This window comes from Lasioglossum baleicum, chromosome 4 (genome assembly GCF_051020765.1).
Source record: "Lasioglossum baleicum chromosome 4, iyLasBale1, whole genome shotgun sequence".
Classification (NCBI taxonomy): Eukaryota; Metazoa; Arthropoda; class Insecta; order Hymenoptera; family Halictidae; genus Lasioglossum; species Lasioglossum baleicum.
Genome location: NC_134932.1, coordinates 16,571,770 through 16,589,626, shown reverse-complemented (window position 1 = coordinate 16,589,626; position 17,857 = coordinate 16,571,770). Strand labels below are relative to the sequence as shown.

At 37.0% G+C, this 17,857-nt stretch overlaps 1 protein-coding gene across 5 annotated transcripts in view; it reads left to right on the top strand.

Annotated features, from left to right (window-relative positions):
- Positions 1 to 17,857, top strand: part of LOC143207934 (klarsicht protein) — a 229,439-nt gene that overhangs the window by 103,928 nt on the left and 107,654 nt on the right. For all 5 annotated transcript variants that reach the window (XM_076421862.1, XM_076421860.1, XM_076421859.1 and 2 more), the window contains one exon: positions 2,229 to 2,597. In XM_076421862.1, coding sequence (XP_076277977.1) covers positions 2,229 to 2,597 — 369 coding nt within the window. The remainder of the gene's footprint in view (positions 1 to 2,228; positions 2,598 to 17,857) is intronic.

The following is a 17,857-nucleotide window of genomic DNA, read 5'->3' as shown; positions in this document are numbered from 1 at the left end:
AAATAGTATTCCCAAACTAACATGTAAACGTAACAAGTATTACGCAAAATGTATTTGAACTCTAAATCTTCAATTCTTGGAAAATTGTGAAAAAAAGACAGTACGTCCATAAGAGTACACTCATTTTAAAGCTTGAAGATTCTACTTTCACAATCCATCGATCATCTCCTGTTGAGATTTGTTTGCATGTTGTAACAGATGAGAAACTGAAGACTTGATTTTACTCGAAAATGATACAAACGCAAATGCACCGTTCGAAAATTTTTTTCGTGAACGAGTCTACCGCAGATTTGAAGATTGTGATTTCCCCTTCCTGACGAGTCCTTGAAAATTGTTCTGCGATTTTTCCTGGCCATTTTATCGGACTTTGGATGAAAAGTGCACTGCCAACTTTAATGTAATACAAGACTTGTGTCCCCACTGTACCTTCCCCTTCTACGACACTATCCCCACGTTGTAAAGCAGAAGCTTTAATCTTCAGATCTATGGTAGCTTAAATCATCAACGCTATATTAGATAAAAATATTTTTTTTAAAAATGAGCTCAGGGACGTAAAGCAGAAGTTTCAAGCTTTAAAATGAGTCTAGACTTTTGGCTGTACAATTATGGTATAGGTTCATTGTTGTACTATTTTTCAGTTTAGAAAATTTAGTTTCCAAATAATTTTTAGATCCACCGTGTATCATCCTTGGCCGAATATCCTTTAGCATGCGCGGCGTTTACTAACAATGATTCCGACTCTTGCTGTACGATTTCCGGTAAAAGGCAACCGAGTTATTACGGAAGTATTCATTGCTGCTTCTTTTTATCGAAATTCCGAGGAATCATTAATTTCTCGGGCGCCGTTTCTATGGCCGCGAAGTTTAATGTACCCTTTAATCGTGCATCCTCGCGCCGCGCAGCCTTCCTTCTAAAGGCACAACTTAATCATCCGCTGGCCAACGTGAAAGAAGACTTTCGGCGATCATCCTCGATAACGGTACTCAGTCAAAACGTAATTTAAAGCCCATAAATCGAGCTTCATTTAAGCTTCCGGCTACTTTCGAATGGCCGCGCGCTTAATAACCTTGCGCTTGATTTTTCATCCTCCGCGATTTTCAATTGATAATAGAATACAAATGCGATATTTAACGTCGTCTTACTCTTAAACTCGAATGCAATAAAGGATAGTGAGATACTTTTCGGTCCTTTTGAATTCCGAGGGTCGAAAGAGTTATGGCACTTGTTAAATTTCATGTTAAAATTCTCACGTTATACGGCCCGATTAATGCAGATAAAATAACTTTTTTGAAAGTTATAACATGACAGAAAACATTTTCCAATAACAGGCACAGATACTTAATAACTTAGTAAACAAATTTTCAGTGATTGTGATAAGCACTGAATATTATTCTATCTACACCGAGTGTAAAAAGTATTCGTACGCCCTTTAAAATAGAATAATGTGTTTTTAACGACCTGATTTTTTATAATCAATTAAAAGCGTTGGTTTACGAAATTATATGCAAAAAAGATTTTCCAAAAATTATAATTTACAAGGTTACATGCAAAAATTATAAAGGCATTTTAAAACTTTTTCATTTGGGCCATTAATATATGTATAAAAAAATTTTAAATATATGTTTTGTAGGTCTGTAGTAGTTATACACATGCTGAAAATTTCATCGAAATCGATTGTATTATCATATGAATGTTCGACTCATTTTAACTTTCGACTTGCAATGTTGGGCATTATTAATATTTTTTGTTCGCGCATACATATCTCACTCAATTTTTCACGGTCCACTTTCGATAAAAGCAATTTTGAAACAGGGACCTTGATTGATGATTATGTCAGGCAGATGACGGACGTTCTTGTTTAATGTTTGTCTTTTTTTGAGCACAGCTCATTGTCAATACGACTGAATGTCGAATGACCTCGATCTTTTAATAGCACAGTATTGTGTCGGGGTTTCATCGAATCGTTTATTATTTAGGTAACAATAAAACTCTTAACAAAAAGCTCTATTCGGGCTAAATGTAATCGTATGATTACCCTTCCCCATTGTACAAGTCCTAATAAAATGCTATTTATTCAAATGCATCACAATAAAAATGAATTTCTAAACCTAGTCTAAGATTAATTCACTCATACCTAATCGACGTACTTGTCAACGTGTTAAATATCTTACTTTGTTTATTGTTCTGAAACACGTAATAACCAAACTTTGTATTATGAATGATTACAGGTACTCCAACAGGACATAGAGGCGCACGGTCGAATCGTCAGTTCGGTGGTCAAGCTGGGTGACAAGGTGTACGCACAACAATTGGAGAAACAACAAGAACTGGAGAAACAACAAGAGCTAGAGAAACAACAAGAACTGGAGAAACAACCAGAGCTGGAGAAACAACAAGAAGAGGAGAAACAACAAGAACTGGAGAAACAACAAGAAGTAGAGAAACAACAGGAGCGGGAGAACGAACGAGAGCAGTGGGAACCGCCGCAGGCTTTGCGAATCGTAAGATCTCTGGAACGTCGTTGGCATCTGCTGTTTCTACGTGCCTTGGAATGGCAATGTCACATCGAAACACTTGTATCACGAATAAGCAACAAGGTAAGTCCAAATAATTACAACTTTCTTCATGATTTCCATTTTCTCTATCGTCGATTAACCTCTCGACTGCGAAAGACATATACTAGAATTAGCTGTTTGCAAAAGCTTGTATCTGATTCGAGGTCCTATTGTACAATCTGGTTTCAATGTTAGGTCTAGCGATTAACATTTTTGTATCTAAGGGTAGTTCTTTTCGAATTAATCATAGTATATTTATCTAGGTATTTAACATCTATTAGATTATTCAGAATTTTCGCATATGACTACATAGGGAAAAAATGGTCTTATTACTAATCTTTCCCATTTTACCCGATAACTAATCTCCCGGCCGAGATACAGAGTTAAACACAACATGGTGCAGAGTCGCTAGATGAAGACTTGTGTCCCCGCTCTATCTCTCTTCTCTTTCTTTTTGCCCATAATTCCTTTTCCCTCCTCTCATCTGGAGACTCCCCATGATTGTCTTTGATGCTCTATCCCTATCGAATGGTCCTTGTTAACTTGGTCCAAGTACTTTTAGGTAGGTAGCCCTTGTGTAATATGTATTGGATTGGCAAGAAAGTAATTTCGGTATTTTAAGGTGAAATAGAGAGCCCCATTTTTTATTCAAGCAATGAACTTTAATGAATAAGATATATTCCCTTTTGTTCGATGACCTATTGCCAAAAAGAATAAATAAGAAAATATTTTATTGATTAAAGTTCAACGCTTGAATAAAAAAATTCGATTTTACTTTACCTTAAAATACCGAAATTACTTTCTTGTCAACCCAATAATACCATTTAGGTGTAGAAAACCTTTTATATTTAACATATTTGCACAAATTCTCATTTTAAGACTATAAATTAATATATTAGCGAGCAAAGAATGGACATTCAGAGAAATTTTGGAATATTTTTAGAGGAACATTAACAAGTTGTTGAAAGAAATGCAGTAAATGGGTACCCGGTTGGCTACACAAGGGTTAAGTTGCAGATTTTGCAAATTCAAGCGAGCACTACCGGTGTGTCCAAAAATCCTGGTCCACGAAGGATAAATACTGGGAAACGATCATTTCCCGGGATTTGATCTCGGTTAGGCCGATTAACGCGGAGAGATCGTGGATCGTGGCGCGTCTTTTTTGATGCCCGTTCGCCCTGGCGCATTCACGTTCGCGTGAAAGTCCACTTGCCTCGTCGAGTGTTGCCTATAAAAATTTATTAATTTAACGGTGCAGCACGCGATTCGCCGGTGTTTTATTTACAACCGCGAGTAGATATGTACGTATGTATCTACCTTCGTCGTCGCATACTCCGGTTGGTCACGATCGGCATTCAGATGACGCCGCGAGCTAGCTGCGTGCCGGTTCTCATCGTGCATAGGCGTTTCTTTATCGTAACGCATTCATATGACAGACGTCGGTGATCATCGATAGCGGGTTTCACCGATTAGATACCGGGAAACGCGCACACACCGGGGCTCTCGTCGGACGCGTGACATGCATTCGGCTTCGATATGCAACGATCTCGCGTATTCCAGCCCCGGTGCATTCTGTAATTTCGAAGCAATCAGGACTTTATTGACCTACATGCGGAAATTGATTGAACAGCAACGCCTCTATCACTATGATCGAGTATTCCGAGGAAAGTATCAGTAGAAGTGAAAGAGGAATAAATGCTGAAAAGTGAGACCGGTGAGAACAGCTTGAGTTAGAATACACTTGTTTATGCGTTTGTTCAGCTTCCTGATACGCAACGTGCAGAGAGATAAAGATTTCTTTATTGTAACATTAGAGAAATATTATTATTAACGCATTAGAGCTACTTTATTAGATATTAGATATTTCTCTTTTAACATATTGACTATTGTGCGCAGACTATTACATACAATATTACATTAAAGTATAATACAATGAAAATTTTAGGATAGTTTGAAAATATAGATGGTACATTAATTCTCGGAGTTTCAAAATAAATGCTCTATTAATTTTTCTTTGCTCTATTAATTCTTAATTTTCATTTTTAGACTTTGAAAATAAGTGCTCTATTAATTCTTATAGTTTAAAAATAATTACTTATTAACTCCTACCTAATTTTTAATAATTACTCTATTAATTTCTGCATAATTTTTAGTAATTATGTACGTGAATATTGCTGTCTTTTCTTAATAAGAAAATTCTTAAACAACAAAATAGTATACGATAACAGACAATTTCCTTACTTCGATGCCTTATTTCGTAAAATAAGAAACTAGAAAATTATGAAAGTTTCATATTGAACCTAATTCAGTGTTATCATGCAAATTTTATGGACTAATTGTTGTCAAATGCAGGAATTCATCGAGATTTCTCTCTCTCACTTCCCGTATGGAAACATTAAATGCCACAATTATAATTCGCATTATATACAATGCATGATAATCTTATACACATTGAAAGAAGTTACGGTTACTAAATTGTTAAATAATTATAATGAACTTAAATCCGACAGATAGAAGTACATCAAACACACAAAAGTATGTTCTTAATTGACTCGAATTGAGGGGAAAAAGTTCCCCCCTCCCTGCCAGTATCGAATTAGCCACGAGACATTGTGACATGACGAAACGCGTCGCGTGACCGAGCCGTGGCGGAAGGGGAAGATAGAGTGGCGGGGTACAAGTCTTAATCTGGCGAATCTGAGGGTTGAATCCAAGATTACATTTTGTACTTTATGCACTTGTAACATTAATCCTGATTGAGAAAGCATCTAAACGAAAAATACAGAGCCTAGTTGAAGTAGATAAGGTTCGAAAAAAGAATCACAAAACTTTTGTAGAAATGCTAAGCGCTCAGTCACGTGTCAAGACATGCGCAACAACATATCGACACTTCTCGCTAGCCAATAACGATATATCGTTGTTCGGCGCTCGAAGGGTTAACTTTCCTTTAACGATCGGACAAGAGAGCAGATCTAACGACTGACGTTCCACGATGCTACATATTGCCGGAGAAAATCCGGAGGTCAAAAGTGATTCATAAGAAACGTCGACAATTTATCCGGTGCGAGCGTAAATCGAAACGTTCGGAGATTTCTATCCGGCGCGGCGCACGGAAACGATCGCACGAACTGTATCGGAACCAGCCAGCATCCGATATCGACAAGACCGTATCGTATAGGCACGAGAACGTTGTCCCCGGTTTTTTAGCGTCTCCGTCGAGCGAGCAGTGTTGTCCGGTGAGATGTACTGGATTTATTATGCAAGAAAAAGTGTCAGCTTAGCGAGGGAAATCGTTAATTATTGGGACGACGAATCGCATCCGGCAACGGGGTTCGGCTGTGTATACACACGATATCGGTGTCCGCTTGCCTCGCGAGGGCTTTTTTCCCGGGATTTCCAGCGGGCCGGCCCGGTACGAACGCTTCCAGCCGCACGGCCATTCATATCGGCGGACCGTGTTTGCAAGGTAAAACGATCCCGCGCAATAAACTTCGATTAACGTGAGTAATAATCGGCCGCTCCGCTGCTTGCAAAGCTTTGAAAGCATAAACTCAATTTCCAGACACATTTTCAAATTCTTGGCGTTACTAACTGTTTCGTAGCTATAAGATCCTCCAACAACTCTCAATCATTTGACATTATTTTAGAACTTCTTGTTCAGAAAGGTTCTATCTAGAGTCGCTAGATTAAGACCTGTTCCCCGTTCTACCTTCCCCTTCTACTCGACCCGGCCACGTGACGTGTTCCGTCTCTGTCGTGCATGTCGCAATATCACGTGACTAATCCGGTGCTGGTAGAGAGAGGATAACTCTTTCCCCTCGATTCGAGTCCATTCCCAAAGTGGTCTAAGTCATATACATATGTATTTCTTGTTTCGAGATATTTGAAGGAAAAGGATATTAACGCTAAATGGTTTCCACATAATGTTGAAGTAACATAACATGCATTATTTAACTTAGTTTAGCACTTTTAAGTTAGTTTAAAATAATTATGGGCACATATTAGCATGGTCTTGTTATCAAATCAGACGAAAAAATTATTTCCATAATCACCGATACATATGTGTGTGTGATTTTATACAATTTTATAAAGACTCACCACCTTCCAGAGTGTTCTTCAATTGTTGTACTTGCTGTATGATCAACCAAAATACGGTAGGACCTCGATTAACCGGCTTGATCGGGAGACAAACAGCCCGGACGAATTAAAGCCCGTTGGATAATCGAGACCCGAGGGACATAATTAAAATGTACATTCTGAAATAAATTGTTTATTTTTGAAAATATATTTCCCTTCATAATATAATCATATTTAAACGCATATCTGTTTACAATCGGGATCCGGTTAATTGAGGTCCCACTGGTTCAGTAACCTCGTTATCCCACATCTATGAAAACACGAAAATAAATTAATGATCCGCCAAACTAATGATCTGTATCACCAAACTAATACTTCTGTACTGAAACCTTTAATCCTTTATACTCGAATCCGGAACAATATTTTCGTTACGTCTGACTATTTTTATTTTCTCTCTTTACAAAATTAAATGTAATGCTACACTTGGTCAAGTAGGAATTGTTTTGAATTATAGTACAAGTAATTTTCAGTGGTGTCTTAGAGGTGACAGTCGAGTGCAAAGAGGGTTAGTATTATAGTATTCCTTGTCGCGGTGTACTTTCCGACACACCCTGTATGCACCACGGGCCATAAAACTTTCGAAAAGGGGCCAGGAACTTTCTTTGCCCGGAAATGGCCAGGCAGCGAGAAGCTTTCGCCTCGTATCTCGTTCTGAGTGGCGGAGCTGACATGTGATTCGGTAGTAAGTTGACGCACGACGCCGACAGACTTTTCGGGAGAAGTAGCGCAGACTATAAAAACCAAGGCTGTAAAGTCTGCTGGTAAATTATATTTCTGCTTGCAAAAACAGATCTTTTCAATTCAGAAGTACACCCCGAGTTATATATTCCTATGCTACTTCAGCAACTCGATAATTGTTCACAGCCAAATTACACTTCTGCTTTCGCGTATTTAGTTAGTTCTCGTTTAAATCGTTCTGTAGTAATATTTTAGAGGGAATCGATTCAAATGAAAACAGATCGTTAAGGGTAGCAAATTAAATTATGAAACATTATGCGAGAAGAGGATACGCAGACCTCGACAAGCAACAATGATAGTTTTAAAAGAAATATAGGACAGACATTTTAAACAAATATAGAAAAATAGTCAACCGAGATTTGAAATCATAAATCCAGAGGGTGTACAAGATTAATCCTTGAACAACCACCCAGCAAGGTAGCTATACCTGCTTCAATACATTGCAAGTTTACGACACGACAATTAGTGGAGCAATCGACCTAGTCGCTTAAACTGCAGGCCTTACCGATCGTCAACTAATGTGACAAAACCTGTTCAAAGTTTTCTTCGGTTCGAACATAACGGTTCCGGAAACTCTTAGCAATCGTAAACGCGCCGAAGAAATAAAATTAGCAGCCTACAATTATGACTTTTACTGTTACTTGAAAACTTTTGCTGTCCCCATGCCTGACGGAATTAGGATTTTTGGTTTTATTAACGGTAAACATCGAGTTCCACAATTTGTTATTTCATAACTTCTATCTAAAACCTGTATTTTATTTTTCATTCTTTATAGGAATTCCGGATGTTAGAAAGTGGTTAGAAATTCTAGTTCCAATGAAAATGTATTTTAATGTTTGCATTTCAACTCTTTCTAGTTTTAGTTTGCAACGAGTGTGGGCTGCGGTCCAGGACCGTCTTTGCGGTCGGAAAAATAAAAATAAAAACTTAATAAAAAATAACTTGTACAAACATTTTTGGCACTTCAATTAATTTGGGTTAATTGAGTCGCGATACAAATAAATCGTTAGCGGTGATTTAATTGTAAACTTTACAGTACTTTCATCCTCTAAACATTCTTAGTAAGCTTTTACGTAACCCAGCATAATTTCGAAAAGAACAAAGGCGGAATTGTAGGTTTAGTGCTTCCACAGGTACATTTATATATAATTACACCGGCTCATTATTATTTATTACCGCTGAAATAACGCGATATCCGCCCGCGGAGTAAACAGGATAGTGCAATACCAAAGCAAGAAGTTACGGCATGCTGCTGACAATAATATTTAATACGTATTATCGGAGCGTACCTTTAATAGAATCAGTCGTCCGACTAATTGGTTCGGGTTTAATCGAGAGGTGATTACGTTCGAATACGTTGATGGCAGCTGCCCGGGATCTAATGAAGCGATCAGTTGATCTGTTAATTGGCTCATAATCGCCCGATCCGTATGTGTGTTACGATTAGCTGAACGCGGTTTTTCTTTTACTGTTTCCACGGGGTCGTTGTTTGTTCCACGATCGCGAGACGATTGCGAAGAAAATTACCTCATTTTGTTCAATGCTCAACGGCTCGTGTAGCTTACGGGATACATGAAAGTGGAATATTTAGTGGGAGTTTCACTGCAGAAAACGAGATGCTGCGGCGATATGTAACCACGCACGGACATAATCGAGAGTGCACACCGTGTTAGGCCTTCGAGTTTGAGTTATCCCCGCGGAAAATTTCAACGACCGAAGATTAGCTACCCTCCTCGGTACTCATTTAGAGGATTCAAGCGTAGCTGGTCGAGTCACTGGCTCCTATGTAAATTGCTTCCATTGTAGGCTCTTCATTCTAACCGAGCCTCGACCCTGAGCGGCTTACCTGCGCGCGCAACCTCCATATGTTTCCTGGGACTTTTCGAGAAATATGTCAACTGAACTGAAAATATTCTTCGACGTTAATTCTCAAGATGAACTATAATAAATAATCTGTTAAACCTCGTCCGCCTTCTGAGTTAGCACAGTAACTAAAAAACAGTGTAATGGAAAAATGATAATTCTGTGAATTTATGCGCAAAATTGTTTGCATCGTTATAGATTGTTAAGTCTTAACAATTTTCACTCTAAATAAGGAAAGATAAGGTGAACATTCACAAACAAAATACAGTTTAAAAATAGTTTAGACCAGTGATGAGCAACCCGTGGGCCGCATTTGGCTTGATAGCCTTCGTCGACGATTTTCAATTACTATTACTTCCCGGCTATTTTTTCTAGTATGTTACCCTGGGAGACCGTAGCATAAACACAGACTGAAATTGGAGCTGGCGACGCAACAAAGTATTTAATATTGCATTCGTTGCCGGTTGGGGCCCACGCGTAGTCTTATGTTTCCACTTTTGGCCCACTGCAGTCCGCGGGTTGCTCATCACTGGTTTAGACTGAAGAAGTAACATTGTTTGGTATTTAATAAAATTTGTTAATATTAAGGCACGTCTTTCTACAGTCAATACTTTCAATTATGTAGTATAGGGACAAATGGATGAAAATTACAAGCATTTAGAGTTTTGTCTTTTTTGTTAAGAGTTGATTTTAATCTCAAATTTCATTCGAACTGATTATAATACATAGCATGTATACATATGCACCAACTTGTCTTTAAATATGAACAACAAAGGAATTGTTAAGACCAAAATTTATTTTGATGTCAGTATACCCTTTATAAAGCATAATACAAAATAGATAAACCTGTTTTCGAACATAAGCAATAAAGAAATTGTTACCTCTCTAGTATTTCATTATACATATTACACTTTTGCCTTAGGTATTCGCAATTTTCCGAGTCTCACCTTATATCATAGTATGTACTGATCATTCATAGTTTACGTAGTGCTGGTGGAAGGTCACGCAGAAAGGCACGGCTGGAGAATGTATTAATAAATTGTTGACCGGTCACTCGTAATTTTCACGCATAAGTGTTCTTAATTATCCATTATCTTTTATGAATAAAAATTATAATACTAACTAAAAGTTTATCCATTAAATTATTTACAATTACATACATTGTACAAATAATGTATATAAATTGAATTCATCGATGTTGTCCCAGTTAACAGTACATTCATTTCACAATATTTTCCATATTATTTACTTTTCTTGTACCAATTCCAATAGCTTCTGCTTCAGCCACAATTTCACAAATTAGCATATCGCGATAATCAAAAATCAATCAAAACACTTGTATCTAACATCTTCTTCACATCACGCGGAAAATCAACGATATAATCGAAAGTGTGCAAGCGACATGCTGTGGAAAACATTTTCACCGTGTTTTCGCGCGCAAAGCAAGCTCGTAAATCATTAATTTTCTCTGGATGATAATTCTTGCGCGAACAGGTCGCGGACGTGCGTACTATTAAAAGATAGAAAGGATGATCAACTCAAGCGCTCGCGCGCGTACACGAGGCTGCTAATTTCCGAGCCGCGGTTCTTTTTCCTTTCTTTCCCTTGATCCCCGGCATTAATAATCCGCGAAAGTGTAACTTTGTTTCGTGAAAGTCCGGCCGGTGGTGTTTAGAGTTTAGACGAAACAGACCATGTCCCGTAACACGGCACTCGGTTTCCTTTTCGATATTTGTTTTGCGCGGCCCGAATACGCGTCGCGCGACCAGTTCTACGATATTCCCAGCGATACCGATCTCCGGCAATCATTTTCAGCTGTCGTTGATTTCTCAATGGGTTCCATCTCGCCGGACTCATTCACTGTAAATTTACATCGACGTTTAGCCATCGTACAAACGCGTTTATAATTCGTTTCAGACGCTATCCTAGTTTCCAGCTCGTTTTTTCACCGATTTTTAGGAATTCATTGTCACGGAAACTATTGAACCATCTACATTAGGATTTTGCACACATATTTAGTGGTATTTCAAGTACGTGTGCGATTTTTCCCGAACAAAAATAATCAAGATTAATTTTACAAAACATGGGTTGACTGTTTCCATAATTCCGCTCTTTCTACTGATTGCGAACGACAGAATGAAGTTGTTTATTGAACAGCATGGTTTTTTCATATTTTTCGGCCTTCAGCACCATAAAAAATAAGGAAACATTGAGGGATTTGACAAATTTTGCGATGACAAAGTATTTGCTGAAGTTTCTCTGAAAATTTCGAGCTAATTGGCCAACTGGAACTTGGGAAAATGATTTCGAGAAACCACGTTCATTTTACGAATTCTAAGAAATCCTTCTACACACACACATATTACAAAATTGATACTCGAAGAAAACGCTACTGAAACGACTTTTTAAAACTGAAATACCAGAACAACCCCTTCATTCTTGTGCTCGAATGTTCCTTACTATAATCTCCTTAGTATGGGCGGATTTCGCGTGCAATCTTTCAAGAACTGTACCGATGCAGTCCCTTAATTTCTTGTCGATTTACGAGGTAGATTATCAATTCTTTCCATCGTTAATTAGGTACCGACGATTTACGATACGACGCGACGCACCGTCCCGAGCTTTACGAGCGCGGATCATGAGCGTTAGCGTGTCATCGAGACATAATACTGTCTATATCTTTGGTCGTCTGCGACTGCGATGACAGTAGTAAAGGTACGCAAAATGGAGAGAAATTATTTTTCCATAATTCTTAAAAATTGACGTACAACTGTTATCTTTGCAGTCCGTAGACTTAGATTTTTTTTAAATGTCAGGATGTTCTATGTATTTATAAGTAAAGTGAGTAGATCAACTCTGAACATATCAAAGAAATTGAAAAGGATGCAGAAAAGTTTCATTTTGCCCAAAGAGCTGCAGTTTGCTGGTTAATTATTTAAAGATTTTTGTGAATTTCGATCTAATTTAATTTATTTGCTGAAGGACTCCCGTAACATATTATGTTTATACTATAAGAACGAAACAATTATAGAGGGTGGGATAATAATTTTATCCACCTTGAACATTTCCATTACTTGTAACAATATGAAAAAATCATGTAAACACCTTTTTGTGTGCGAAAGCGTTTAGTAGACTTCAATGTTGCTTTGATTTCTTTAAATGGAAAGACCTACCTTCTGTATCATGATTGTGTAAAGTGTAAAAGATTTGTGTAAAAATCTATTGCCCCTCATGTGTCCTAAACCTGATAGTTAAAGAGATATTATCTAGCATACAATGTAAATAAGATTAAATGGAACCGAGCAACATTATTAGCGATGAATCGAAGTTGATACGTTAATATGTATACGAAAAGAAAATCAGCCATGATTCAGGTTGTGCAAGTTTCAACAAACGGAAGTGTGAAAAACGAGATCGTAATCAGGACAATAAGCTAGGTGTATGTACCAGAATGCTAACAGGGGAGTCTAAGGAATTTGTGTCGTGCTCTTTCGAAGAAAAAATTTTCAAGAAAACTTGATAGCTCTCACACGCGCTTTATACATTTTGATAAGAGAAAATTGCCAACAATTTCATTTCTATCCAGAGCATAAATAAAAAGGTAGCAAGCTTGCTAATGAACTGCGAATGCCTGTACGCGCATCACTTTTAATGGACTACTTTATGAGAGACAGGATAAAACAATTTATTCGGCCAGTCTAGTGACTTAATAACCTCTTGCGATGCATTAACACGGCAATATACTTAACAGTAAAATGGAAGTTTCTAATATTTTTCTCCGGCGAAAATTTGCGCGGATGCCTCCGTGAACTAGTTGAAAAAATGGGAATTGAAACTACTTTCATTCTCATACCGAGAATATTAAATGGAAATTGCAATCCACACGTGAAACATTTATCGGATTTCATCACAATCGTCATGTTATTTTATTTTGCGCGTTCGTGTACGTTATTCGTGCTTAGAATATGCAATATTTTCACCATAAATTATTTTAGCAAATGGCAGCTAGAAAAGCAGCTTTCCAGTCTTCACTGTTTTTTTTTTTTAATAGAGAAGTGGGAACACTTCAAGAGAAATGAATTTTGATAGGAAACCTCAACTTCAGGGGGGGGGGCGAGTTATTTATTAAAAGACCCAGTTCAACCCTTATCCTGAGAATAGACTTTATTAAAAACACTTCGAGAATCTTTGCCACATACCCTGTTATAGCATGAACCAAAATTTTTATATCTATTATTTTTATTTTTTTATCGTGCTAACACCCAAAAATATAAAGAATAGTCGGTAATTTAAAAATTTCACCATTCAGCGTTCCGGGTTTCACTGGTTTTGTTAATAAAGTAGTAGAAACGCTTCATGATAAATAAATTTGAATAGGGAATTCCAATTTCAGAGACCGAGATAGATATTTATTAAAACGAAACAAAATTGTATGAAGAAACAATTCTAGAAACGTTAAAGGTCCAGGTAATCTATTTACTTTAAATGCGTTGTTAAGGTTATTTAACGGATATGCGTTTGTAACGAGCAGTCAACGGGTATAATACACGTTTCAAAGGAACAGCCGACTGAGAACGGATTACAGTTCGAGCACAATAAAATGCAGTACGTATACGTATGCGCAACGGTTTCACTGGAATTCCGAAATTTTTCCAGTGGTCCCTTTCGTTTTTGCCCGTACCGAAGTGAAAACTTCTGGTGTAGGGTTGTACATGTAATGACACACATCTATTCGTTACACGTCTACATACTTAACCTCCCTTTCCAGGGAAACACGGAGATATTAAATTGCAGTGCTTAAACTCTCCCGCGGTTACTTATTTGCAAGTCTAACGATAGCTACCACGGATTCTGGCTTGCCACGTCCGCGCCGTAATCTACAACAATTTTATTTACATATTGGAACATTTGCAACGATACTAACACGATTTCCTCCTTATAGAAAGTTTCTCTGGGTAGAAGTGTTGATAAGAGATTCAACGAGAATCGGACATTCACGGAATCTGAATCTTCGATTCGCGTTTTATGTGTGTTCCTTCTCTGTATACAGGGTGATTCAGCGGAGTGTGTCTCCGAAATCACTTGTAAACTATTTGGTGTACAGGGACGGGCAATAACTTCGCTCACCTAGATTATTATAGAACTTCGAAACAATCTTCATTTGCGGCGACCTTGTACCTTTCAGGTAACGCGACAAGTGCCTTGGAAAATCATTGTAAACGAACCCGGTTTCACAATTACAGTGCGACGGTCGTTGTTAGCTACACAGTTCTAAGATCATACCTGTGCCATCCGTTCCTGGAAGGTTCAAAGGTTCCTGGTGGTTTGCGGCAGGTAGCCCATTGTAACAAAACAAGGCCGACTTTCATTGTTGACCGATCAATGGTCAACTAGTAATTGCCGTACTGGAAATATAATGAACCGTTATCTTTCAACCATTTTCATTCTTTTTTCGATTGGCAGGCAAAAGGATAATCTTTGACCATAAACGCGTACCTTTCGAAAATAAAATCAACCGTGGTACCTAGACGAAGTAATTAAATAAGTGTCGAACGGATTTTTTTATATGTAAGCCGTTTGTGCAGAGTTGCAACGATGGATTTGGGTAAAATTATAGACTTTCAGCAAGACGGTATTTCTGGTTGTAAAAATGAACGGTGCTTGAAATTTGAATCTCTTCATCCCCAAAGTGGCTAATAGCCTGTCTTAATCTTCCCAGTGCGCTTTATCATGAATCAGTATGGTAAAACCTAGCTACTTCTTGTAAGAATAATTTTTTGCATCCATTGCACACGTTCAGTTCGATCGTAGGTTATAGGATCATCTTCTAAGTGCAGTGATCTACTCTAAGTAGCTGTCGAAGAAAATCAATTTAGAAATATTGGAAATTTGTACCTTTTGCAATAGGGGCTATTAAAATTAGAATATCATTTATTATTTATCTCGAATATAAATAAGCTAATATTATACATGGTATTTCTTTTGTATATAATTTATAAAATATTCAAATATTTAATTTGAAGAATTTATAGATATGTAGCTGTTTAGAAATTAATTTAATTCTAATAATTATGGATAATTTAAGGGATAAACTTCGAATTAATATTGTGATTTTTATTCAATCCAATTATTTTATTGTTATGCAAGCGTACATCAAATTTCGACGTATTTCATTCAAGACGAGATATGAAATAATAATTTAAAACAATATAAATTACTTTTACTTTAAAAACAATTTAGAAAACACTTCACTTTACCACACCACACTTTAGAAACACTTTTTCCAAAGCTTTCTTGTATGTTGCAATGAATTATAAATCATTCAAATAAAGTAACGAAAGTCTCATGTTTACAATAAATTTAATTCTATTTCTCGATGAGAAATATTCAGCAAATAAAAGTAAATATTTAATGTTAAAATAAAATAATTACTTCTCATATGTTTCCACAAACAAATGATTTGAATTAATAATCTCAATTCATATATTATTGACATAATACATATTCCAGAATAAGAAACTGAGAAATAAAATAGGTGTTGAAATTTTATTTTATAGAATAAATATAGAGTTAAAAACATTTGTCCAATCAACAGAAAATTACAACAAAAATTCATTCATGGACTGTTTCTATAGTCTGGTCTAGTGTATACCTTCTACTTGACGTCGGAGCTAAATTGATAATATCAAATTTGACCGTAAATTCTTTTTGAAGACCTGCACCGTTTATGGTGCAGCAGATCTAAATGGTATAACGGAGATACTAAAACTGATTTGTGGTGGAAGCTTTTCGATCCGCTGGTCGAAACACCTATGCACAGGAGAAAAGGTCTTTAAACCTTTAAATTGCCGGATCTATCCCAAGCAGTACTTACCTGTACCTCTAATCGATACGTAGGTTTACGACATGCAGTATTTCACGATCATAAACTCAATTGAACCCTTATCCTGACAATAGATTTCATTGAAAACACGCGATTTATATTATTTCGAATTGCTCTAAAAGTTCCTTTTGCCTTTCGAGAATCTTTACCGGATAACCCTGACCATCTCACGAACCAAAAATTTGAATAACAGTAAATTCTTTTATCGTGTCAAAGCCCGAAAAATATGAAGAAAAATCGGTTAACTTACAAATTCCGCAATTTAGTAAACAAACAAGATTTTTAATTTCTTTTGTTTCGGACCTACAATCATACTGATTCAACAACTTCATTTTGCTGTTTCCGATCAGTAGCAAGGAAATCATGGCAACAGTTGACCCATATTTTCCACAACACACAACTCGTGCATAAATTTTATTATTTTTATTTTTTAAAAATCTCACACATTCTTCTCATACCAATGAATACGTGTGTAAAATCCCAATAGAAAAGTTTCAAGCGATTTTCTAGAAAAAATTGCTAACATTTAATATTTATAATTATTGAATAAATCTATGAATACCTTCATTTTACAACCCAAGAGAATACCTCCTTAAATGGCTGACTACTGTGACAATTAATGCTCGAAATGTGATCAGACAGAGAAACGTTTGTCGGGCCAAAAATGCGTTCTCTGTTGACGGTGCCATTTCCGCAAGCGTTCAAGCGAGTCACCGTTTATTTTTTCACACACAACTTTTGACACCGATAGTCACACACGTTCCTTTCTCGAGGAAATTCCCGACACGGAAAGGCGAAAGTGGAGGTTCTAAATACCCGCGAACAAGGTGTAGTTCACGGTCGAACCGCGGCGGCTATCCGGAGGATGTTTGTTCAAGCAAGTGACGCGTTCCACGAGGCCAGCAAGATTTTTATGAGAGACGCGCAAAGCGAGTCCCGCGATGAACACGGTACACACATGTAGTTTTTGCCTCGAGAGCCCATCGAACATGGCTCTTCTCGATTCCAACTCTCATGTCGACTTCCATGTGACAGGCGTCAACAACTCTTGATTGATTATAATTAAATCTACATAATCATAATTAGATGAAGTATAAGTTTTCAAATTTTCACACATTGTTCTTTATATTATTCTGTAAAACACAAACTTTTAATACAAGAGCCATGACAATGTTCACAGATGAACAGAATTATAATTGTTACAAAATTTCATTGTTCTTTATAATACAGTAGGACCTCGATTAACCGGATCCTGATTATAAACAACTATGCATTTAAATATATTTTCAGAAATAAATAATTTATTTTGGAATATTATGTACATTTTAATTATTTCTCTCGGTTCTGGATTATCCATCGGGTCTAAATTTATCCAGGCTGTTTATCTCCCGATCAAGTCGGTTAATCGAGGTCCTACTTTATATTACAAACAATGAAACTTTAATGTAAGACCTATGGCAATATTCACAAATGAACAGAATTATAGTTTTTACAAAATTGCATATTCTTTATATTATCTTGTAGAACATTGATGTACGAGCTATGAAAATATTCACGTCATCAGTAGGAATCGCCGTAGTTCCTTCCGGTCCTGCGGTAGCCGTCGGGCTAGTAACTCGTGCAACAAGTCACAACACCCGGAGTAGAATCGCGCTCTTTTCAACAAACACTTTTATTTCCG